The sequence below is a fragment of the Anguilla rostrata genome, chromosome 5 (assembly GCF_018555375.3).
Source record: "Anguilla rostrata isolate EN2019 chromosome 5, ASM1855537v3, whole genome shotgun sequence".
Taxonomy (NCBI): Eukaryota; Metazoa; Chordata; class Actinopteri; order Anguilliformes; family Anguillidae; genus Anguilla; species Anguilla rostrata.
This window is the reverse complement of record NC_057937.1, coordinates 41383533-41407094: the sequence shown is the minus strand read 5'-3', so window position 1 is coordinate 41407094 and position 23562 is coordinate 41383533. Positions and strand designations below refer to the sequence as shown.

The window sequence follows — 23562 nt, the reverse complement described above, 5'->3', positions numbered from 1 at the left end:
GGAAAACAATGCAGGGAAGAACCAAGTAGGCAGAAGAATTCTGAATCTACAAAATAAATTAATTGAGGGTTTTCTATCAGAGATATACACTGTGATGTGTCACGGTTTTGAATATGTTTTGCATCTCCGCAGTGACCAATGTTAGTTGGTCCGTAGGAAAATTTCCTCAAATAGACATGTAGACGTAATTAGTTTTCGCTGTTAACATTGCAGTATGGCCGTATGTTTTTCTCAAACCTTTTGACCTTTTTTTTATTTTTTATTTTATTGTTTGTAATCTTTGTTCAATTTTAAGTAACTTCGCTTTTTATTATAAATTTGTCCATATGGTTGTGTTTTTCGCATACAATATTCAAGAAGTGCAGTCTAACCTCTTATAATTTCGTTGTCACGTTAATGCTTGTACACTCCAAAAATGAAGCCAGGTGCGGCGATAACATCTGGCCCTCCCACCATTCAGTAGTACCTGCCCATACACGACTTGGAATCCCTAGTTTAAATAAATAAATAAATACAACGACAGGTGGCATTGCTGAACTACAGCTGCTGTATCCACGCGGTTTCTTATCTGCTTTCTTTCGTTTCATTTTTTAATTGCCCGCACTACACGCAGGTAGGTTGCTAACTTAGATCGTCTACACGAGAAACGTCAACAAAGATGATCATTTCCTCATTCCTCTTACTCTGTCAATCCCTTTGGAAGACAGGTTCGTGTGCTGGTTGGTGAACGCACGGTATACTGCTCTCTGAAGGCGGTGAGGCTACGTGGTCGCTATGGATTTGTGTTAGACTACCTGTAGATTGGACGTCTTGTACATCTAACGTATTTCATTAAGGTGAGGTAAATACGATTTTTTCTATTTTATGATTTAATGTTTGCAGGACAGTGCTATTGTGTGTCACGTATGTAACAGTTATGCGTTTCCAACTGTAGATATGAATGAAAGCGATATAGTATAGTAGGCAAGCTGCGTGCACGTGAATGTTTTAATCACGAATTGAAGGTTCTATTATAAAACTGAACTGAGATCCATCTTGCTGGCTCCGTGCTGAAGTGTTCATTTGGAAATAGTTGTCTTGCTGAGCTGTGAATTAATCACACCGAGCCACCTGGTATAGTCGGTCGTAAGAATAAATCTGTTTATTGCTGTCAGAAAATGGCTATACATAATGTAACATGGTAAATGGATACATGAGTATTGCCTAGAAGTGCTTCGAACTGGTTTGTGTACCACATAACAATGATTATAAATAATTTCCCTTAGGGAAATGATGGTTGTAAATTAAGTCTGACCTGGAATTGTCATTATTTAATGTCTACTGTTCTTATGGGTTACATGGTTGTCCTATGTTTGTGATATTTTCTAACATTATGATTCAGGGAGTCTAAATGTTTTTTTTTTTCTTCTATAAGTTATTTTGAAACGAAGTTGAAGTCCAGAAACATAGTTGGATGTTGGTGTGGATGTGCTCAGTTTCGTACATTTATTGTTAAATGATAAGCCTTCAATTACCCATGTAACAGCTAATTAGACAGCTATCCAGAATGTTTTCAGTGTAGCTTTTCGATATGAGCGCAGATTGAGAAACAACTTGTGCTGTCGTCTTTTAACTAATATGCACACGTGTTTAACAGAATTCACCTTTCGCAAGGGTTGCAGACCATTAAGAGCAGATATGCCAATCATTCTTATTCTATCAACGGAAAAGAATTTGGACTAAATGAAAAACGGGGGTCTCTGGGATTACGGTTGGAAAATGCAGGTTAGGGTAAACCTGGAAACTTTAGGGCTCCAGAGCGCCCTCAAGCGCGAATCTAAAGAATTCAAACGAGACACACCTGTTGCTAAATATTCTCCAAATGATTTGTGGATATTAGAATAGATCCATACATTCAAAGTATTGAATACTTTCGCTATTTGCTCGCATATGTTAATGACTATTATTTCCAGTGGTGATAAACATGGGACCATAAAGAATAGCCTACGCGTTTTTAAAGTCGAGGCGCCTATTCAGGTTGAGTTGTAACCCAAAAATGTGATGCGTTTCAATTTTTCAAAGTATCCTGTCCGCCTCGCTTCCACTGATACAATTGCTTTCCCTCATCGTTGATACATGATTTAGTGATCGAACCTTTGAGATGCCCATTCCATTGCAAGGTTGTCAAAGGGCTACTAATCCTGCTGCACGACAAGCATGTGACATTAGTTAGTTTTCACTGTACGCTTCACCTGTCTCGGTCACTCTGGAGCCACTCAGCGAACCAATAGGAAGGTGAAATCTAAAACGCAATGCCTTTGATGTACTCTGATTTGGTTAATTGTACTGACTCTAAGACTTGAAGACTCCACAGCTTACCAACGAATTCAAGGAATCATATTAACACATCTCAAATAAGGCCCCATACCTATTTGACAGTGGGACATATTTTTAAACGCCTCAGTACTTAGATGTAATAATAATAATAATAATAATAATAATAATGAGAAGAAAATGAAGAGCATAAGAGATCATTTTGCAGGAAAGCCTATTTCTTGAACTGAGAGCAAATCCTTGATATAAACACAGTGGCAATCCGTATTCAGGCAGCAGTGTGATAGATGTAAAGGAGATTAATGCATTTCTCAAATAAACGTTATTTTGATTAGGCTGTCCACAGCGACCTGTTGTGACTATTTTTAAACATCACATGGGGTCTTTGTTTCGTACTGTGTGTATTCGTGTCATAGGCTACTGTAATGTTGCTTCGCACAAGCCTACAGTAGCCTAACAGTAGCTGTCGCCTCTCGTTTGTCGTCTTAGTTTATGTAGCTGATCCTACCACACAGCCTATTTTAATGTCTTAATGTAGCCTATTTATCGTCACTGTATTTCACAAGACCGAGTCCTGTAAAAGGGACCGCATTGTATTATTCTTTTCAAAAGGTTAACTTGCTGCATTTCAGTGGAGTTTGGGAAAGACATTTTCCTTTTTTTATGTAGATTACGCGGTGTCAGTCCAGTAGGAGTGGGCGATGCTCAAGAAGAAAAGCTGGCGAAAGTTCCATCTCCGGACATTTACGGAATTGAACCCTCTGGTGTACGAAAGAAATTAACAGGAACAGTGTAACGGCACTACAAAGCGAGAGAGGGAAACTGTAAGGCTCTACTGGGAATTTAAAACTGAGCAGCGTGCACTGGTAAAAAATAAAAATAAAAGAATGGATGGAAATGGAACGGGTCCGAGGAAAAGCATGCAAAATCATTCCAAAGCATCTGGTAGGAATATTATGTATCTCGTATTTAATGATAATGATTTTTTTTTAAATTAGAATAAATTATTAGCTTTTATAAGCAACATATATAGAAGAATCACACATTTGGAATAAACACTAACAAATTCTGTTTTTCTCTGTGTTATTGTATATTCTGATAAAAAATATGTGTGTATGAATATGGGGATGTAAATAATATTGCTTACTATATTTATTTACCCTAATACGGCAGAGGTTCTGAAGTTTAATATCCTACATTCCTGGAGCGTCTATTTGATTTTAATAACCTTGTATTCTTCAAAGCTGGCTAAATCGCAAGTTTTCTGTTTTAAAAGTAGGGTACATGGTGTGATATTTTTATTTTTCTGAAGCCCAGAAAAGAATACTGCCAACATGAACTCGTACTTGTAAAGCCACATATCCGAATTCCGCGGAGAAGCGATACTAATATTAGACTTAAGGAAGTTCCTCCTTCTTGTGCTGTTTTTAAAGCATTCATTCCCACGGAGACTTGTTCTCTAGTTTTTTTTCTAACGACCTAAGCATACAACTGGACTGCAGCCCAGCGTCGAAAATCAACAGTCAATACAAGTCCGCTTGGGGAGCAAGCTTCAAGGCAACGATATGAGCTTAACGAAAAGCAGCTGGACTGTAGCTTATCAGTGAGGATGCTCACTTACAAATTGACAGCGAAGCAGCCTCGAGAGGCAAACGGATCTTTAACTGCACTCACCTGACAGTTAATAATTGCACTAGCTACAGACCCTCAGTTACACTATGAAACTCAATATTCGAGGAATCAAGATCATTTCAGTGCATTTTTGAACATGTAGCATACCTTTTTTCTGGATCTATATTAATGTTACCAAACATATCTTAAAATATAGGCCTGAATAATGTTTTTGTTGTTGATAGGTTAAAGTGTATAATGTTCACTTTTTAAAAAATGTGCTGACCATTTCTGTTTCGCAACAGGTAGAGAGACTGTGGTCATAATATGCATCTGTCACTGTCAATGCTTCTAGTAGATGTGGTTTTCACATTGCAGCCTTCATTTTGAAACATGGCCATGGATTAGATGGACTCATGCTGGATAAAGTGTCTTTCATCTACGCCTAGTTCCAAATGTAATGATAGCCATGGACATGTTATGATGCCATGCTAAATGTCTGACAGGCTGGCATTGCAGCAATAGACAGCTGTGTACCTTTCAAACAATGTCATTATTCCACAAGTAAAATATGTCATCTTCATAACATAGTGTTTCAGATTCTGACCTGTGATTTATACCCAGTGGCTAATTTAGTAGCTTGAAACTGGAGACTTGCACCTGAACTCAAGACATTTTCTCTTCTAATTGATGTCCAGACACTTGAGTAGTAACAGCTAACAGAGCAACGCAAGGCTGGCAAACTGTAGTCCTGGAGAGCCACAGGGTCAGCTGTTTTTGGTGTTACTCAGGAGTGGTTAATTCCAAAGTTAACCTACCTCATCTTTCTTCTTGGGTCTGAACTGGTAATTGATGTTATAGTGAAAACCAACAAACCGTGTAGCTGTCCTGGACCAGTGTTCGCCAGCACTGATCTATTAGATCCAGGGATCCATGCTGATGTTGAGTTAGATTAGAAACTCCAAAATGGATGTTCACTTGGAGTGCTCAAATCCCACAGTGGGTGTCACGGGCTGCTAGTAAACCCTTTTTCTGTCTTACTCGCAGGTAAAACCTTTTTGGTTCACAATCGCTCAGGAAATCACCTCCCAGAGCTGGAACAGTTATCTACCATGAAGACGAATGAGAAATACACCCAGGTGCCCAGCAGAGAGAAAGGGGTGGACATCATCAACATCAAGGGCATTGAAGATATTGGTTATGTCCAGCCGGGCTCCATCGTAAGTCATCATTTTCAGTACCGGTTAGCCAGCATATTAAGCTTATGTACAGAAACAAAAAACTGATGTTGGCCCTGGGGGAAATATCCCTGAAGTTCCTTTACATTTAAAGCATTTAGCAGACGCTCTCATCTAGAGCAGCTTGTACCACTTACATTCTTAACATACAATCCATTTAAGCAGCTGGATATTTTCTGAAGCAATTCAAGTAATTGCCTGAGGTTGCAGCAAGAGTGCTACTTGTGGGAATTGGTGCTTTGACCTCAGAGTTGCAAGGCCAGTTCTTTAACCATTATGATACATTGCCACCCCGGGGGAGGGGAGTTGCGGTAGGAAGGGTGCCTGTATTGCACTTGTCACATGTCGTAATTCATGAAAATTCTGGATGTTACCAGAAATAAGAGTTTGAAGCAGTGATCTAGTTTACAATGATTTGTGTAGGGAGAAAGCACTGGCATTTCATTGCTCGTCATGTGTACTTGTCATAGTCACCCTCGGCAACAGAAGCTTAGAGATTGAGACTGGACAGGGTCACCTCATCACCTGCCACCATTGCGCAACCATTTTTCCGGCCAGTGTGGCCGGGGCAGTGTTGGCAGGGAGGGTGAAATCCTGCGTTATATCACGCCTAACGGTACATCCCAAATCGAGCACCGAGTCTGTGAACATTACATTACTTTTATTTGCCAGACACTTTCATCTAAAGTGACATACAGTAAGTACATTCCGAAGGTCATTGGAACAACTACAAAACCCAGGTCCAATGAGGTACAATACTCATTTTGTTAGTTGTCCATAGCCATGAACACAAGTCCAGTTCACACAGTAAGCATAAGCTAGGTCAGAAAGTTATGGTAAGTCAAACTAGGAGGTGCGACAATGAGCTACATCAAGATAACGATAAAAGTGCAATATAAGTCCTGGATGGAGATACAAGTGTAACATGGAAGTGCTACAGGAACAAGGATTCAAATGATAAGAGCGATCCTAGATTGGGAGTGCCCTGCAGAGTAGTGATGGTTAGTCTTCAGAACACAAAGAGCAAAGAGGGGCACATCATCCATGTAATTGCATTTCTGCTGTCCCTTTAGCATGTTAATGTTCATTCTGAGTGGATTCATTCTTATTATGGACCTTGGATGTGGGTTCAAATCGTGAGTGAATAACATCCAATGTAGCTACGACCATGGTATTTCTACCCGTGGTGCTAAAATAAAGGTCATTTGCCGGGGTGTTTTTTTTATGCGTTTAGCTTGAAAAGCAGCTGTTAGGAGCCCAATATGAGCCCATATGAATCTTTTGGAGCCGTGGAAGGAACAAAAGGGGAAAGTTTAGTTTGTATATAAAATAAGTTACGGTTCAAAATAAAGTTTTGTTGGAACTCTCTGATTTAACCTTTTGCTCATTCTTTCTCTGCCAGGAATGAGCAGAATTGGCCAAACCTGTAAATGCTTTGTTCACTTGGACAACATACATTTGGTTCAAATATTGCAACTATACCTATAAGCATATGTGCTCCGTTTTATAATGAATAATTACAATAGATCCGAATATATTTGTCTTTTGCTGGAAAATGTGAAGTGAGTCAGCATTAAGAAAGCTATCTAACATATTAAACTATTTTCAGTGTTTCTCCTTTTAAATGCATCATTATGCAATACAGTGATCATGGTATGCCCTAAGTCTATTCATTTTGAGAATTGTTTCTCATAATGACCTTCTAATCTATTTAAAGGTCTTATGTACTTATCTGCACATATAATAAAAGAGCTGTGCTGGGCTTGGCCCCTTAGGCCCCTTTATGGTGCTGACTCAGTTTCAGTCTGATACAGAAGGTCAGAAGACTAACCTAAGTTGATGAATGCATTCAGCATAGTCAATTGTCATTGTCAAGGTCAATATGAAAATATAGACGATTAATATTTAATAGAAGATAATTTTGAAAATGACAAAATGGTAACAGCAAGTAGCTCAGGTGTTCATTGTTTTAGTTTTTTTTTTTTTTGGGGGGGGGGAGGGTGGCGAATGGGTGGCATGTTTCTCAAATTATAAGTCAGCCACTGGGTGATTAGACCACATCCTCAAGTTTCCTGTGAGAAGTGAACTTTGCTCCATCTTCCTGCTTGGAGCAGACGGACACATGTTCTCCAGTGGGACCAGCCAGTGGTTTTTCAAGGCTGCTTTTGTTGATATTTGATTTTTGTGTCTTTTCTCTTTATTTTCCAGGATGACATTTTTCGGCTTTATGTAATACGAACCAGTTATAAACACATGCAGCTATATTTGGGACTGGACTTATTCTGTGACCTCACCAACTGATATATTAAAAGCCCACGGTTCTCGCGTTTGCGCTGTGTTTGATAATCAAAGCTGCTTTTTAAACAAATGTGTACAGTGGTCACATTTAACATTATTACGGCAGCTAATATGGCAGCTAAAGTTAATATTAGTTATTGTACATTCTTATTTCAGCCTGATGATAAAACTGGCAGTGTAGTAGACTAAAATCATTTCAGTTGCTGTCTTCAAAAATTTTCGCACTCAAACATTTTTCAGTCTTCAGCATACCTGCCTCATCAGAAAAAGGTGCCACATGCTAATAGCAAACATGTATACCTTAGCTTTAAAATGTCACTACAGGTGTAATTTATTATAGGGGGGTTGCCAGTCAGAGCTTCTATTTTCAGTAAGGCTTTTATCAAGTTGTAAATATAAAGATGAACAAACATTTTAAATGGCAAAGCCTGTGGCCCTTTTTGGTAGCCAATCTTTATATAACTTGTACCTACAGTATGTGACAATGTTTTATATAAGGTATAAAACTAAGGTACCGTAAGGTTCCGAAGTGTGAAAAGCATTGTAGGTCTTTTAAGAATCAAGTTCAATACATTTTTTGTTAATGTGGATGATAGTTGACAAGAGATTGCTGTCTTAAGAATTGTGGAAATATTTTTTTGTAATGCTTGAGTGAGTGCTTTTGTGTACTAGATGTAGAGTAGGATCCTTGGGCACTGTCCTCATGAAAGAATAATCCCCCATGACAAGATCATGTCAATATGATGTATCCAAAGTGACATTCCCTCACTGTGTCAGAATGAGTTACCCTGTCACCATAAAAAAAACATCTCTACGGGCACATTTTAAAGATGGAATGCAGAATATTTTAGCCAGCGCTGTGATTATCTTTGTCTCAGAATAAAACAACAAAACAAATTAAAGGCAGAAACCCAGACCCAGAAATTGGAAACCCCCGCAGGTTTGGTCTTACCAAACGGGGGGTTTGCTCTCCTTTAGTTTCATACTCAGAGGCAGCTCTGTCCTTGATGTTTGGCTACTGAGATGACCACACAATGCCCAGAGCCTTCCGTACAAAATGGCATCAAGCCCTAGCACTTTATAAGATGTGGTTCTGTGCAGAACATATAAGATAATTGTTATAGGTACAACTTCTTATGTCTGTCAAGCAACTTAAATTCATTGAGCCTCATTGTATTGTTTCCTTATCTAAAAGCATTGGCATATCTCACAGTAGCTAAATAGATTTAGTTTTAATTTGACTTTAGTTTGTTGGATGCAAGGCCTTTAAATCCAATTTCTCGCTGTTGTGTAAGGCCCAATTGTTTAAATAGCCTGTCTGTCAATTGGAAATCAGTAATGGGCTGTTTTGTAGATGGCGGAGTTTATTGATTAGGTGAATGTTGGATTTTCTTTTCTGTGTGGGTTCATTTAATTAGATCAATATATCAGGGAAGTAAACTAACCATCTTTGATTGTACATAGCTTATGGCTATTTGGCCATTTTTATTATAACACTGGCCTACACAAAATAATGAATGCTGTATGTGTTCTGTACTGTATGGAAAGAAAAACAAACGTACAAGCAAATGTACAGCAACTCTTGGGCTTCAATCAAAGGGAATGTGTCAGCACATCCCAGTTAAATTTAATTGGGGTCTGCTTGCTTATAGTAACTTGAAAAGCATACATGCTATGTTAAAATCTCACGCAGGAGATTGTCTTCATAGAGTAGAGAAGGGAGCCAACACCAGCTGTCAGACCCAGCATCTATTAGACACCTTCACTTGGCTTCAGCTAAAGTCAGAATATTATCCCATGTATTCGGTGTGAAGTCTTATCAACTCATTGTACATTGTCTATGGGGTACAAATGGCACTGGATATTCTGGTAAGCATTTAAGACATTGTATGCCAGAAATGGGCACATGGGCCTCGACTGAGTCAAACTATCCTTTGTATCTTTCTTGGAATCGTTTTTTTTTTTTTTTTGAATGACTAATAATACAGTAAAAAAAAAAAAACTTTACTTTACTAAGGAAGTAACTGAACTAAAATACGATGGTATTTCAAAATATTTGTACAACTCATGTTTCAACATTAATATTGCTATTTCAAAAGAAATACACTGTCACTGTTTTTAATTTTTTTCTTTCATTCTGGGTGCCAGTTGTAATAGATCATTGCCAGTGTATTTAATAGTTAAACTGTTCTGAGATTTAACACAATCTCGGACCAGAGCTTCATATCTTATGCATTGCTTGCTGTTTACGTATTTTTCTGTAGATTTTATCAGAAATCTTCTGAAAATAAGAGAAAAAACTCAATTTCACAAAAATAAAGGGAACTGAAAGATGACTTGTAGTCCTCAATCTATGATTGCCTTTTGCAAATCAAGCCGCTTTTGATTGCGAAAGTTAAGCTATGTATTACAACGACAACATTTCATTTAAATTGTCTATACATTTACTGCTTTATGCCATATCTTATTTAACAGGTTGCCACAAGTTGCACATGAAACAATAGCTACTCTCGATTAAATTAATATACTGTACTGCATGTGTGTGTAACTTAATCACAATATCCTATTTGAGGTTTGCTGTCTAATCTTTGGTTTGACCTCTGTTTTTGGGCATGTGCACATTGCCATGATAGCAGCATTTGCTGTTCTGTGAGAAAGGTTAAAAGCCCAGCCTTAATGTTTCCATGATGTTAACATTGATTTTGCTAACTTGCATGACCGTTAATGGATAAGTATATAAGTTACACGACGAACTAGAACACGATTTAACATTTTTATGAAGGTTGTTGCCTCTGTTTAGTGGCTATTTGTAGTTTTAATGTTGGGAGGTCATTGTTAACCTGTACTACAATCAAATCTGAAGTCTTAAGTGACAAACCTGGTAAGACAATTTGAATATTAACATCACTGGCATTATCCAAAACTTACAGCATTATCTTCAGCAGTTTTGTTTTGTCAGTAGTTCAAGGTCAAATTCATTTCATCCTTATTTTGCTATATACTGTATATATTACCCCAACATCCTAATTCCTAAGCTGCTTGCTTATCCTGCTTGTCTTGCAAATCTGAGGGTCAAAAGGTGAGTGTTCACTTCCCAGGTGCACATTTCCCAGAAGCCCGCGGGAATCCAGAGGGTTCAGGTCACTACAGAGGAAAACCGAGTTTTCCACCTTGACCCCCTCTCTGGCTGTCGCGAACCCGTGCCTTTCACGATGGCATTAGCGATGTCCCGCACACACGCGCTCACGCACACCGCACACACGGCAGCACACATCGCCGGGACCTCCCCAGCCTGTCTGATGCATTGCCCTCCCCGTTCTCCCCAGCTGCTAAACCCCCTGACGTCCGAGGGGAGCACACAATGCCGGCAGGGCCTCTACTTCCGGGACGGGGAGCGGCGGGTGGACTACGTTCTCACCTACCACGTGAAGAAGCCCGGAAGCTCCCGCTCCCGCCGGCACTCGTCCCGCATCATGGATAGCGCGCTCGCCCGCAGCATCCGGCGCGCCCGCGCCCCGCCACCCCGCAACGACCCCGAGATCGCCGCGCAGGAGCACAGCATGGACTACCACGAGGACGACAAGGTCTTCCGTCGTGAGGAGTTCGAATGCAACCTGCAGGAGATGGGCCTGGAGCTGGAGAAGGACGAGGACGTGAGTACCCACGTGATCGCTCTCTCCATCTCACTCTTTCTTCCTTTTTTCACCAAAGTTCCCCGCCACCCCTTCGGCTCCCAACTTCAGGGGATTCGAGGCGAGTTTTGCGCAACTGCTGGTGGCAGCTCCTGAGTGGGAACATGCACCACCCGAGCTCTGGCTGACCATCGTTTCTTTGTTCTCAGTAGGGTGTTGGATCAGTGCATTTTGTCTTTGAGCTGAGGTCAGCCGGTTTGCTCGAAGCCACCACAATAAAAAAGCTCACAAAAGGTATATTGTAGTCAGGCATAGCACAGGCTCTCAGGCATCAGCTGAATCCCTCCCCCCTCCAGCACAGCAGCTGCCCCGGGGCGTGGTATCGTTGTAACATGTGCTGTGATTGGTTCACAATTTTTTCTTGTTTCAGTGCATATGTTTAAACATGCAAACCCCTGGATATTTTCTTACTCTTTCCATATGGCCTCAGAGGCAGGGAAGGGCCTGCCTTCAGTACACATTACTTTGCTCCTCTCAACGACTGACAATGGCCGACATGACATGTTCTAGTTTCCATGATGTGTCATTCCTGAACAGGATTTGGGATGCAGTTTGTTCCCAGTGACAGGCCCAAAGGAGCCAGAAACATTTCTACCTTGAGGTGACAAAAGCACGAACGGAATTACTGTTCATCCAAAATCCAGTCACAACCTGTCTGTGACAAGGGTATATTTTGTGTGTATGTGGATGGAACGGAGCACCATAGCAGAAATAGTTCCTCCTCATGCCAGCCTGAGACCAATGAAGAAGAATGTCACCTGCCACCCAACCGGCTTAGAGTCTGTGAGCCTGCCAGTTGGTCCAAACGCTGACCGTGGCAAATAAAACATTGGCAAAAAAGGGGTCTGCATTACCCAGCAGCAAGTAGCAAATATGGGTTTAGAGGCAGCAGCAAAGAATATCCTTCTCCATGCGGTCAGCACAGGCTGTGTGATTTATTTCAGCACACAGAGCACTTCAGAGCAAATCCAGACCGTGCCTGTGCCATACTGTGGCTTCTAGCCCCTCAGGGCAAAGCATAATTGTTGGCCTTGATGCCCAGTGTCAGAGAGGGTTCAGTCACTAGGGATCCGTGTCTCATCGTTGTCTAGCGACCTAGTGCTAGTGGATGAGGTGCCTACGAGTCCCTCTGTTAGCTGCATTTGCTGTGGCTTCCTCTGGTTTATTGCTGTACTAGACCAACGCCTTGAAGAACAGCATATTCTTGTCGTCTGCACTCAACCAGATCGATAGCCAAGGGTCCAGCTTTGATATGATTATGAGGGTCCTGATATACAATTGGGTGTTCAAAATTGGGAGAACATGGAGGATGAAAGAAAAGAAAATATTCAATAAAAGAAAAATTCAATTTTACTTTGTTCTTCTGCAGTTAACTCTTCATTGAAATGCATTTGTGATGTGTTCAAACATGTTGTGCTTAGCAATATTCTTTTCGAAATTTGTTATTTTTTCTGTCTGATCATCCTTCAGGGCCTTTGAATACAATTAAGAAAACAGGCAAAACACGTAATCACATATATAAATAGCTACTTAGTGTTCTTTCTTTATTGTCTGTAAACCATGACAAGAGGGTGGCTATTATTTAATGACCACACATTAGTATTAGTTTTGTGTTTTCAGAACGTATTCTAAAACCAAGCATTTTTTTTCATTTTGCTTTTGTTGAATGCTTTTTAAGTATTTCTTAATTAGCCATTCTATAATGTATGGTCTTTTTATTTACAGATAAGAGATCTCCTACCAGTTACCCTCTACATACCTTCTTTTTTGACCTCTCACTGCATTATTTGTGTTTTAAAGAACATGAACTGTACAGATGATCTCTTGTAATGATTTGTTGGGAGGGTGGAGGGTGGGATAATGAAAAATTAATTTCATTGAGTGCTATGCAATTAATCTAGTCTCGTTGTGTATTACAGATCATTAGAGATAGTGTTCTATGCTATTAAAATAGTCTTCTTGTGTATTATAGATCATTAAAGATAGTGTTGACACAGCCTAATCCGTGCATAAGAGATGTTTTGAGTAATTCACATCTGGGCCTGATTTTCCTACTGCAGTGGGAAGTAGAAGTTTAAATAATCCTCACTCGCATGTAGTTAAGCCTTCATTAGTCTCCCAGGGTGTGGTGCGACCATACAAGTTTTTGACTATTCAAACAGATGTTATCTGGGACAGAAGCTTGATAAAGGAAGAGTTGAACCAGTTTCCCTTTGAACATTATGTGCCAGTTAGGTTCTTGGTGAATACAGGGGATTTTTCACATGCTGTTATTGTCTTCTGTTTTTGCACTATTTATACATTTCACACAACTGCCTTTCTTGTGTGTGTAGTTTTAGTTCTGGATCACCTGTAATCATGATCTGTTAAAAACAAGTAAAAGGGGAAATGAATCTACTGTGTTAGGCTTTACAGAGATACTTACCATGCCACCATGCCTTCTTAGTGTATTGTGTGTATTGTTTACTATGAAGGAGAAATCAAATCAGCCTGATGATTGGCTACAATTCCTGTTTCGATGATAAAGAGAATGCCTTAGCTCGAGCTTTATAAAGGAATAAGCTGCTCTTCCCACAGTGAAATTTTTCATCGCCACAAGGAATAGTTTTTTTAATACAGTTGAGGATTACACACCATTGATGAATCATAAGTGGCAATGCTTCTATTACTTATACCTAGTGTTGCTTCATTTACATTTTTGGAATGTTTCCAAAGGCAGTCAACTGTTATCACAAATGGCCCAGTATGAATACGGAACAATACACTGTGCCCTGTCCTTGCTCAGAAAAGTTTAGTCACAACTAACAAACAGTTACAAAAACAAAAAAGTTTATGCAACAAAAAAACAGAGTCAAATATCGCACATAAATAAAGTGGCTTAGAGAAAAATGTATTTATTTTGTCTTATATTTTGCTCTTATGTGCATTTATATTAAACTGACATGTATGGTGACTATCGTGTTTATTACTCTTGTAATAAAAATGTATTTAAATAAAACCAGTGCCCAATAAGAATAATAGTGAATTTGAAAATTGCTGATATGCATGCCTCGGTATAAAACATGTACAGTACATGATATATTGGCTGGTCTTCCTTGTTTTGAGAAGCCATTTTCTATTTCACTTCTGTTGATTTGTATGTGTATTTTATAAATTATTGTGATGCAATTGAAAGTTAACTTCTGCTATTATTTTTGTCTTGTCTGTAAGGATGTTACCCTGGTTTGCAACTGTTGCTCTCAAATGATGATTTTTTAAGACTTAATGTTATCAAGGCTGCATACATGCTGCACAGTGTATTGCAATTTTTAAAGACCTGACTTATTCTTGTGTGGATCGGCAGTTAACAAGCTTGACTTTCACACTTTACGATTTCGCTTTTAAAATGGAACAGTGTAATGCTACTTTTTCTTGGAGTTCTTGGACTCTTTTAAATAATGAAGTAGCAAGCAAAATTTTTCAGCAGTCAGCCTGACTGGCCAGATTTTTTTATTTTTTGTCTCCTGTAGCACAGATTTCACATTTGTGTGACAAAAATTATGTTTGCCACTCAGCGGTACTAAGCAAAGAAAAAAAATCACATTCTTTCAATGTGCATGCTCACTGCGTGTATCCGTATTTGTAATCTGACTTTGTTAGCTCAGCTCAGTTGTGCATTATTTTTGGGCATTCGGTATCCTTCACGTTTACACCACGTGATTTATGTCCGTGCCCACTGCAGAGCCATTGGGCCCTGAGCTCGTGCTGTTCTTCGCTGTAGACCTTTTATCTGTCACGACTTTCTGATGACTGATATGGACGCGCATTATCCCATCCCCGTAGATAGTACAGATGCAGAGAGAGCGTGACGTCTCTGCGGACGCGTGTGGGGCATAACCGCTCGCTGCCCGCCAAGACTCGCAGTAATTCAGTGGCGCTCTGAGAGCCGAGGACAACGCCGGCGTCACGGACGTCCGCAACGGCAGCAGCTGCGATCGCAGGCCCATGTGATGTGATTCTTGGCCGCAAGTCTCCCCTCTTGCAAAACCAAAATGCCCTTGCTGTTGTTTTTCTATACTGTACCTCTGGAAAAAGTCCCCTTGATTCACTGTGTGGAGGAGGTCAAATGATGACTGATATTTATTTAATAAACAATAATAGATAATAATAATTCCTCAAGATGTTGTATAAATGAATGAATATAATAATAATAATAATAATAATAATAATAATAATAATCTATCATCATCATGAGAGTGACTTGCAGTAATAAAAATGAGTTCTTGTACCCTACTGGTGTGTAAGATAGAGATGCAGATAAAGCCAGGAAAGTGAAAGATTGTATTATGAGGTGATCTTAAGAATGAAAAGAATAAGAAGAAATCACATATTACAGATAAAAAGCAATATGAGTGAGGACAGTGGAGACGGCTTTGGAAGCTGTGCAGAAAGGTAGCATCTGAGTATCCCAGAAGTGAGAGGAGAATTAGGTGTCATTTGGAGAGGTCACAGTGCATAAGAAGAAGGCCACCAAAGCTAAAATATAATAAATTATTTGTTGGGAGAGTGGTAGGAGATAATAAAATAATACTCAAGGCAAAATGACCAATGTTTTTATAATGGATTAATTTTTTTAGATGGCTGAAATGCACCCAATTTTGGTTGTGAATTGGAACCTGGCAGTTAAAACTGAATTCCTCAACTACATGGAAATGGTAAGGGAGGCCATGGGAAAGTGTAAGGGCCCAGGGAATGGCTGCAGAAAGAAACAGAACAGATCAAAAACTGAGTGTTGGGTACTCTTTTTGAGAATGATCAGAAGCAGAGCCTCTCCGGGAGCCTTGACGAGAGTGAACAGGAAGGCAACTGGGGGGGGGGGGGCTGTGTATGAGCAGAATGGGAGAAAGTTTAGCAATATGCCGTTCTGAAAATGTAAGAGGGATCAAATAGAATTAAGATTGAGGAAAGAGAAGTGGTTTATGCGACAGGAAAGAGTTATGCAGTTATGAGACTGAATAAGAGGGGGGGAGAGAATCCCTGTTTGAGAGGATTTAGGAATATGCTTGGAAACACATTTTTAAAAAAAGGAATGGAGGAGAGAAGTATTTATATATTTTACTGAACATGCTTGGGTTTCCTGAGAAAATGAATGTAATACGAAAACGACCTGGAATGTGGTATTCATGTCGAAAACAAGGGACTTGAGAACAGAGTTAAAGGATGAGCGGACATTGGGCTGTGAAGAGTGGTAGATTATGGGGTTAAGTTAAATGGATGTGAAGCAACAGCTGGGCTTGTAACCTAAAGATTGCAGACTAAAGTGGGACACTGTGCAAGGTAGCCTCAGTAAATATCCGGCTGTAAGCATACAGAATGGACTACATGTCCACAGATTAGTCTATCCAAGTCTAAGCACTTCAGTGTTAGAGGAGATGGATTGATAGTTGTAGATGAATCGCATACTTCTCTTCATGCAATTAAAGTTTTTCACAAAAAATGCTTTTTAATTACATGGAGGGAAGTGTGCGATTTTAATTTATTTTATCTGATTTCATGGACTGTTTATGAGCACATTTTAGGTGTGCCTTCTTACTACACTTTCTTGAGTTCTGGATAGTTCTAACCTGTTTTCAATAATGATCAATAATTTAAAAATTATGCATAGATAGAGGTCGATAGATAGATTAGATTGATTAGATAGATAGAAATGTTAAGCCAGTATCTGCAGTCTGGGACCCCCTCTGTGAAATCTGGCCGTCCTAAATTTGCTCCAAGATTTATTTATAGCCGAAGGGATGTCATGGTCCCAACAGATGTTTTCCATAATGAGTTTATAAAAGGGTGAACATGAGTATGACTGTGATGAATGAGTAATCAAATCAGCCAATCCTTGTAAGCCGATATGCTTTAGTCTTGTGCACTTTATAGAAGCTGAGTTGTGAGCAATGAATAAAGGCTGGCTTCTGTTTGTGGCTTCAGCTCTGATCACTGAAAGCTATTTGTTTTAAGTAGCTGGTTGTGTCCACTTCCAAATAATACTCATGCTTACGTTTGCACTTGGCTGAGGCATGTTTTGGTATGTGACTCTGTTTTCCACAGAACTATACAGGAAGTGCCTTGAACTTTCTCAAATTAATTTCCCATATGATTTGACATGTCTTTTTTCATCACGAATGACCTACTTTAGCTTTTCTTTTGTATTTTATTGAAGTCATTTGTCGCAATGTTTGCCTCCATTTGCCTTTTTTTGTTCGTTTTTCCACCACCAAAATCTGTCATCAATGTATTCGATCTAGTGTTCTGATAACAAAGAGGTCAATATTACATTCTGTGACCAGCACTGATAGATGTTTGGTAATGTTTGCAGTAAATGGCCTACCATTCATGAATTGAATCTTTGAAATGGAATTTAGACTGATGCATTCTTTATATCTGCTCCACTGTCAAGGGTATACAACTTTTGAGAGAAATGTTTACATTGTAAATTCTGCACATATTTCGGTTTAACCCCTCCAGTTCCTGTCATCCTCATGTCAAAAAATGACTATCCTGTGAATGAAAGCTTTTCATGAGTAACAAACTCAGTATACAAAACTTAAAAGTGGTGCACAGTATTGATTACACTGCTATTCCTAAAAGAAAATGAATGTGGCTTTGACTCTCTTAGTTCATTTATTGAAGTTTGGTTCAATAACCCTACCAAGGGTTATTGAACCAAACTGCAATTAAGTTTCTGCAATTAAGTTTTGTATTTTTACTTTATTGCATGTTTCCTTTAATATGCACCCTATTTACCAAAATGACATGACTCTTTATTGCTATCTGGAGTGCTGGCAACAGATTTTGAACTGTTTTATGTAGTCATACCACAAGAGTTTTAAGACTGGAGCAAGACCCAGGATTGAATCGCATGTTGTTAATGACTAAATCTTGACAGATCTTCAATACTTTTGTATAAAATAATGATGTCTATAAGTGTTAGAGAAAATCTAAAATTTGAAGTCCTTCAAACTAAATACAATGTAGTTGCTTACTGTCAGCAGACTAATGTTACAGCTGAACAGACATTTAAATAATTTTATCAAGAAATTCATGTAGTTAATGAAATTAATGAAATTTTGTTACAGGTAGTATAATGAGATTAATCCATGCACACGGGCCATTTCATATGACATTTAAGTTTGGTGTATTGTCTTGTTTAATCAACTTTTCTACTAAATTGCCTTCTGGTCAGGGTTGGAGAATTACTTAACTGAAGTAGTTTTCTTTTGGCACTGTGCTGGCAAGGCCTCCAGGCCTAAGACCTAAGACATTGCTGGCTGGTTCACTGGGCCCCATAGACTGATATCAAATCCAGGCCATGCCAATGCAGATGGTAGGGTAGCCGTAGCATTGCTCAATGAGGGGGGAATTCATTTGGTAGGATGAATGTGTCTTCATACCCCAGCGACCCCCCCCCCCCCCATCCCCTCTGGTTGATCAAGGAATCTTCAGTCAGGGTGCACGGCTGTCAAAATATGAATAAATAAATAAAAACCCCATTCAAGACATAATAATCTTATTTTGTATTTTATTTGTCTGTGTATTTGTATTATTTCTTTTTGTTGTTTGTAAATACACCTGATTGCTGGATCAGAAAGTCATAGTTCACATGGAGGACAAAGTTGACATAAGAGATCCCCAAGGCTGTGAGTGTTGCACAGGACACAATAATTATCTTCCAGTCTTGTATTGTTGATATTTGAACCGGTATTAACTGGAGTAAAATATGCAAATATGTATTAAAGGATTTTTATGGAAATAAGTTGCTCCCTATATAGCTTCAGGCTGAATGCTCATGTAGCATTTCACGTCACTATGTGTGTTTGTGTTCTTGTGTTTTTAGACCAAAATCCCTGGGGTAGGGTTTGTGAAGATACATGCGCCATGGCATGTACTTTGTCGAGAGGCTGAGTTCATGAAACTGAAGATGCCAACCAAAAAAGTAAGCCACACCTCCTTGGTCTTCCTGATCCTGAAAGTAAGTTGAATGTGCAATCTGTTTTTTTATTCCTGTTTCTTTAAATTATATTTAGGTATATGAGGTCAATGAGGGAAGCAACCTGGTGGAGAAGATCAACACGTTCATTCACAAAGTGACAGAGCCTCTGCATCCGAAAGTGGAGGAGAACAGGATAAAGAATGTCAAACACCTCTCCTACCCCTTCTCTAGAGAAAAGCAACACCTGTAAGTCCTCTTCTGCACGATCTCTCCTGATGCAGAGGCATAACCAGGTTTTACTGATCCCTCTTTTGGAGATCTTGGCTCAATTGTATGGGCTCACCAAACTTCTAATGTACTAATATTATTTTCTGGTGTGGACAGAGGTTTGGAATTAAGAAGGCAAACCCTAAAAACATTGCAACCCTCCAGGACTATGTTTTACCCTGCCCGAAGGCAGTCGTATTAAAGTAAATTTAGAGTATTAAAAGCAATCCTGAAAATGCTCTCAGGACCGCAGCAAAGGCTAAATTCTTCAGCTTAAGTGAGGTGCAATCGAAAACTAAATAACACAAAAAAACAAACCCGACCCTGTGCCACTTGGAAAACCAAAACATGCTTATCCTCATGTAATCGCACTAATGAATGGCCAAAACAAGCCTCCTTATAAATAAATTGGTCAAGAACCAGAAGAAAATAAATATTTGTGTTACTAAATAAAAACACTGATTATCTTAAACAAATGGTAAAGAGTTTATTTGTTTAAGGCACAGCCTGTAACCAGGTCTGTTTTTGTACAAGAGAGTGTAGCCAGAGGTCATTTGCTATTCTGGGCACCCTTCTCCCCTGGAACGCAATTCTGTCCTTGCAATCAAACACCCAGCTGGCTACCTATGGATACTGAAGAATCCTTCCATGGTGTATCACCTTCATTTGCATGTCTGCTGCAGCTCTGTAAAGTGTTTCATTTTCTCTGGTCAACCAGATGTGTTCTGTCTGTGTGTGTGTGTGTGTGTGTGTCTGCATGCGTGTGCTTATGCGCACGCATGTGTGTGTGTGTGTGTGTGTGTGTGTGTGCATGTGTGTGCCTATGCATGTGGGCGCATGCGCATGTTTGTGTGTATTAAGCCTTTTGAAATGGTGTTTGATGGTTACGGATTTACGGAGTATTTCTTTATGATGTTACCGAATGGCTGGGGAATTTGTGGCTGTGAAATGAGAGTGTGATGCCAGGAAATATGATGAGCTAACTTTGGGGCCTCTGCTGTTTTTTTTTCTCAACAGGTTTGATTTGTCCGACAGAGACTCCTTTTTTGACAGTAAAACAAGAAGTTCAATTGTAAGTTGTCTACTAGCCAACTTGGACCGCCAGTACATTAAAACAAGGAATCACATACAAATAGCAAAGTATTTATCCATTTACTGTATGTATGACGCAAGTTGCCTCATGTCTGTGTCAGATTTTAATGCCAAATCACCTGACCCTCAGTTTATTGTTTGTGGTGTTTGTAATATTATACATTTTGTGTCTGTCATCTTAAATGCAAATAGTAATGAGCAATTTTCTTATAATATAATTGATTCATTAGCAGTTATTAATCTCCATTTTTTGAGAAGCCATCCATCTTTCCGCACCGCCCATCTGCTTTGTTTCATATGAGCTCATTTGGACAGATGGAAAGGAATGGAAACTGTCCAATTTGAAGCTCCACAAATCCTGCTTGGGTTTTGAAAATGAATGCTCTTTAGAGTGTTTAGCTCAAGACAGTAACTGTATGTGGTGTATAGAGTCTGATGTATTGTTGAATCTTGCCCATGCCAGGTTTTTGAAATATTGAAACGCACAAAATGTACAAGAGCCAAATACATCATGGGTAAGCCGCATGTCCCCACTTTTGAAATAAATAGAAATTTTGTTGATGTGATGGCCTTTATAGCTATCGCTGCAATGTAATATATCACTCTATATTTGTGCATGTGTGCATGCATACTTGTGCCTGCGTGATTAATTTGTTATTTTTCACAGGAATCACCAGTCTACTTGCAAGTGGGGTATACATGTCGGCTTATCCTTTACATGATGTAAGTATTATTATGAGTAATGGTGTATATTTAACACTGATAACAAAAAAAAATATAGGCACCTTGGTAGTCACGGTTTAAAATGTAAACCTCTAATAAGGCCATATGCATTACATAGGAAGGTACTGCCTGCAGCACTGTATGCATTTCATTGTTTTGCTTAGTGTACATATTTCAGTTCCAGCAAACTCAATAGAAGAACACAAACCTAATTTGAGGATGGAGACTATATCTCATTCTGTTAGGTTATGTATTGCAGGGAAGGTATGCTGAATTTAATAGTTTTGAACAGTAAGCCGTTCTTTGTCTATATTTCAGGGAGACATAGAGGGTGAAAACACAGACCCTAACGACAGGAAGGTAAGAGTTGATCCCTCCTTTCAGACCAGCGCAGCTGTACTAACCATTTGCTCGTTGGTATTTGTGAGAAGAACGGGTGCGCCATTTTCGACAGGGCGAACCCATCTCAAAATCCACAGGCAGTGTTATTGTGGGGGTTGACAGCTCATTTGAGTGCTTTCAAACAATCTTATCAGTCTGTCCTGGTGTTGAAGCACCTTGGCAGAAGAGTTCCAGCATATCACTGAAAAGGGACACTCGACGTGTGTGTCTGGACAGGTGTTTACAGTCACCGGGGTAATCCCTTTAATGAGCCTCCCTGATAGCATGGGCTGTCTGTGTTTCCTCATCTTTTAAGCAGGCTGTTATGTAACCCCAGTGTCCAAGCTTTGGGGGCAAGGAGGGGGTGGGGAGTGCAGGGTAGGGGGTGTGTCGTGTGTCTAAACAACACAGCTGTTGAAAGCCTGAGCTCCCAAGAGGCCTGTATGGCCCCGTATCCAAAGGTTGAGAATATGTTAGACATTAGACATCTGCCTTTATTATAATGGAACAATAACACTAGTGTTAGAATGTTCAAAAATATTAGAACGTAGGCATCCGACTTTAATGGGCCGGGTGCGGTTTCAGGGAGCTGGTTATCTTAATCCTAGTTCATGTTTACTAGCTTTTGTGTGTGTGCATGCATATGCGTGTGCATATGTATGCCTACTCTTACAAACATATGGGGGCACAGGGTTTCAGCATCCACATGGCATATACTTAAATCATTGTGTGTCATTTGCATGCACAAAATCACATTTTGTTAATTAAATTTCATTGTCAATACAAATATTGTGTTTTTTTGCGTCCGTGCGTGTGTGCTTATATGTTTATAGATAGATTTGTATGTACAGTATGACAGCTTCCTGAACCTCATTCTTTCATTCACCCTTGACATCTGACAAAGATGACTCAATGTAGAATTGTGGAATTTTATCACTCCACAGCTGTGCAGATTATAGGTTACCTCCTTCAGCAAGCTGACAAATGAGTGGGCAGGAAGTCTCTACAAAGGGTCCAGAAATCCAGTGGGGACAGTGTGTAATTTAGTGCGCTTGCCCATACAGAGCTTAATAGCATGGGCAGCCTTGTTATTAACCCAGAGGGGAAGTGAAATCTGTTCAGGGCTCAGTCTCTGGGGTAACTGTAGAGAGCGTTTGAAAGAGCTGTGCCTGACCAGGCAGGGGATAAAGGTGGTGGTTCAACAGCCACACACTTTCTCTCTCCACATTTTAAAAGGCCATTTCATTTGATTAATTCCTGGCTGTTATCTCACAAGTTCAGTTTTGCATTTGGATGAGTATGGTCTATGTGTATTCACAGTCTTTTCACAAGCCAGTGGCACACATACACCTATGTACTACTGGAATCATTTTTTATATGTGCACAGCATTTTGAAGAAGGAGGCTTTTGCAGGAAAATAAATTGGCACTATGCGATTGTAATGAAACTGTTTGCACACCTTGCTCTTTAGCAGAGATATGGGAGAAGGTGTGGTATTATTTGTACGTAGGTGGAAAGGAGCGCACTGCTGCGAGATTCCAGCTTTCGGGGCGAGGCTTTTATGTGCCCCATGAGTGCGCCCACCCTGGCATCGGACCAGTGGTTAGCAGTTTCATCCCCTGCCACTCTCACAGGGTCCAGCCAAGTCATGGCTGAATGTCAGCAAGCAGGGTTGTTGGTGGAGAGCAGAGACTCAAGCGCATACTGTGTATCCCCAAATTCATTTTCTACCGGAAGCAGTGGGTGCCAAGGGGTATGTTGGATCTCACAGCTGATTATATGAACTTCAGTAACCAGGGAATGGAGCATGAAAAAGGATGGGGCCACACCTGTGGAGTGAAGGTCTAGGAATTCATGTGTATGTGTGGTAACTTGAGGTCACAGGCACACACATAGGCAGTTGATAAACACCCAGATTGCATTACTTCAAGCTGACTGACATACCTCCGCCCATGCTGCTTTAATAAAGGGTGTGTGTGTGTGTGTA

At 39.8% G+C, this 23562-nt stretch overlaps 1 protein-coding gene across 6 annotated transcripts in view; it reads left to right on the top strand.

The window, feature by feature from the left end:
* Positions 1–537: 537 nt before the first annotated feature.
* LOC135255291 (anoctamin-1-like) overlaps positions 538–23562 on the top strand; it is a 46702-nt gene continuing 23677 nt past the window's right edge. For 3 of the 6 annotated variants that reach the window (XM_064336259.1, XM_064336260.1, XM_064336258.1), the window contains exons 1-9: positions 2757–3258; positions 4972–5144; positions 10787–11113; positions 19017–19115; positions 19207–19358; positions 20397–20451; positions 20935–20986; positions 21139–21194; positions 21513–21554. In XM_064336259.1, the coding sequence (XP_064192329.1) occupies positions 3201–3258; positions 4972–5144; positions 10787–11113; positions 19017–19115; positions 19207–19358; positions 20397–20451; positions 20935–20986; positions 21139–21194; positions 21513–21554 (1014 nt within the window). In that variant the 5' untranslated portion in view covers positions 2757–3200. Of the gene's footprint in view, positions 842–2756; positions 3259–4971; positions 5145–10786; positions 11114–19016; positions 19116–19206; positions 19359–20396; positions 20452–20934; positions 20987–21138; positions 21195–21512; positions 21555–23562 lie in introns of those variants that run through there. The other 3 variants (XM_064336263.1, XM_064336262.1, XM_064336261.1) reach the window with 3 other exon arrangements.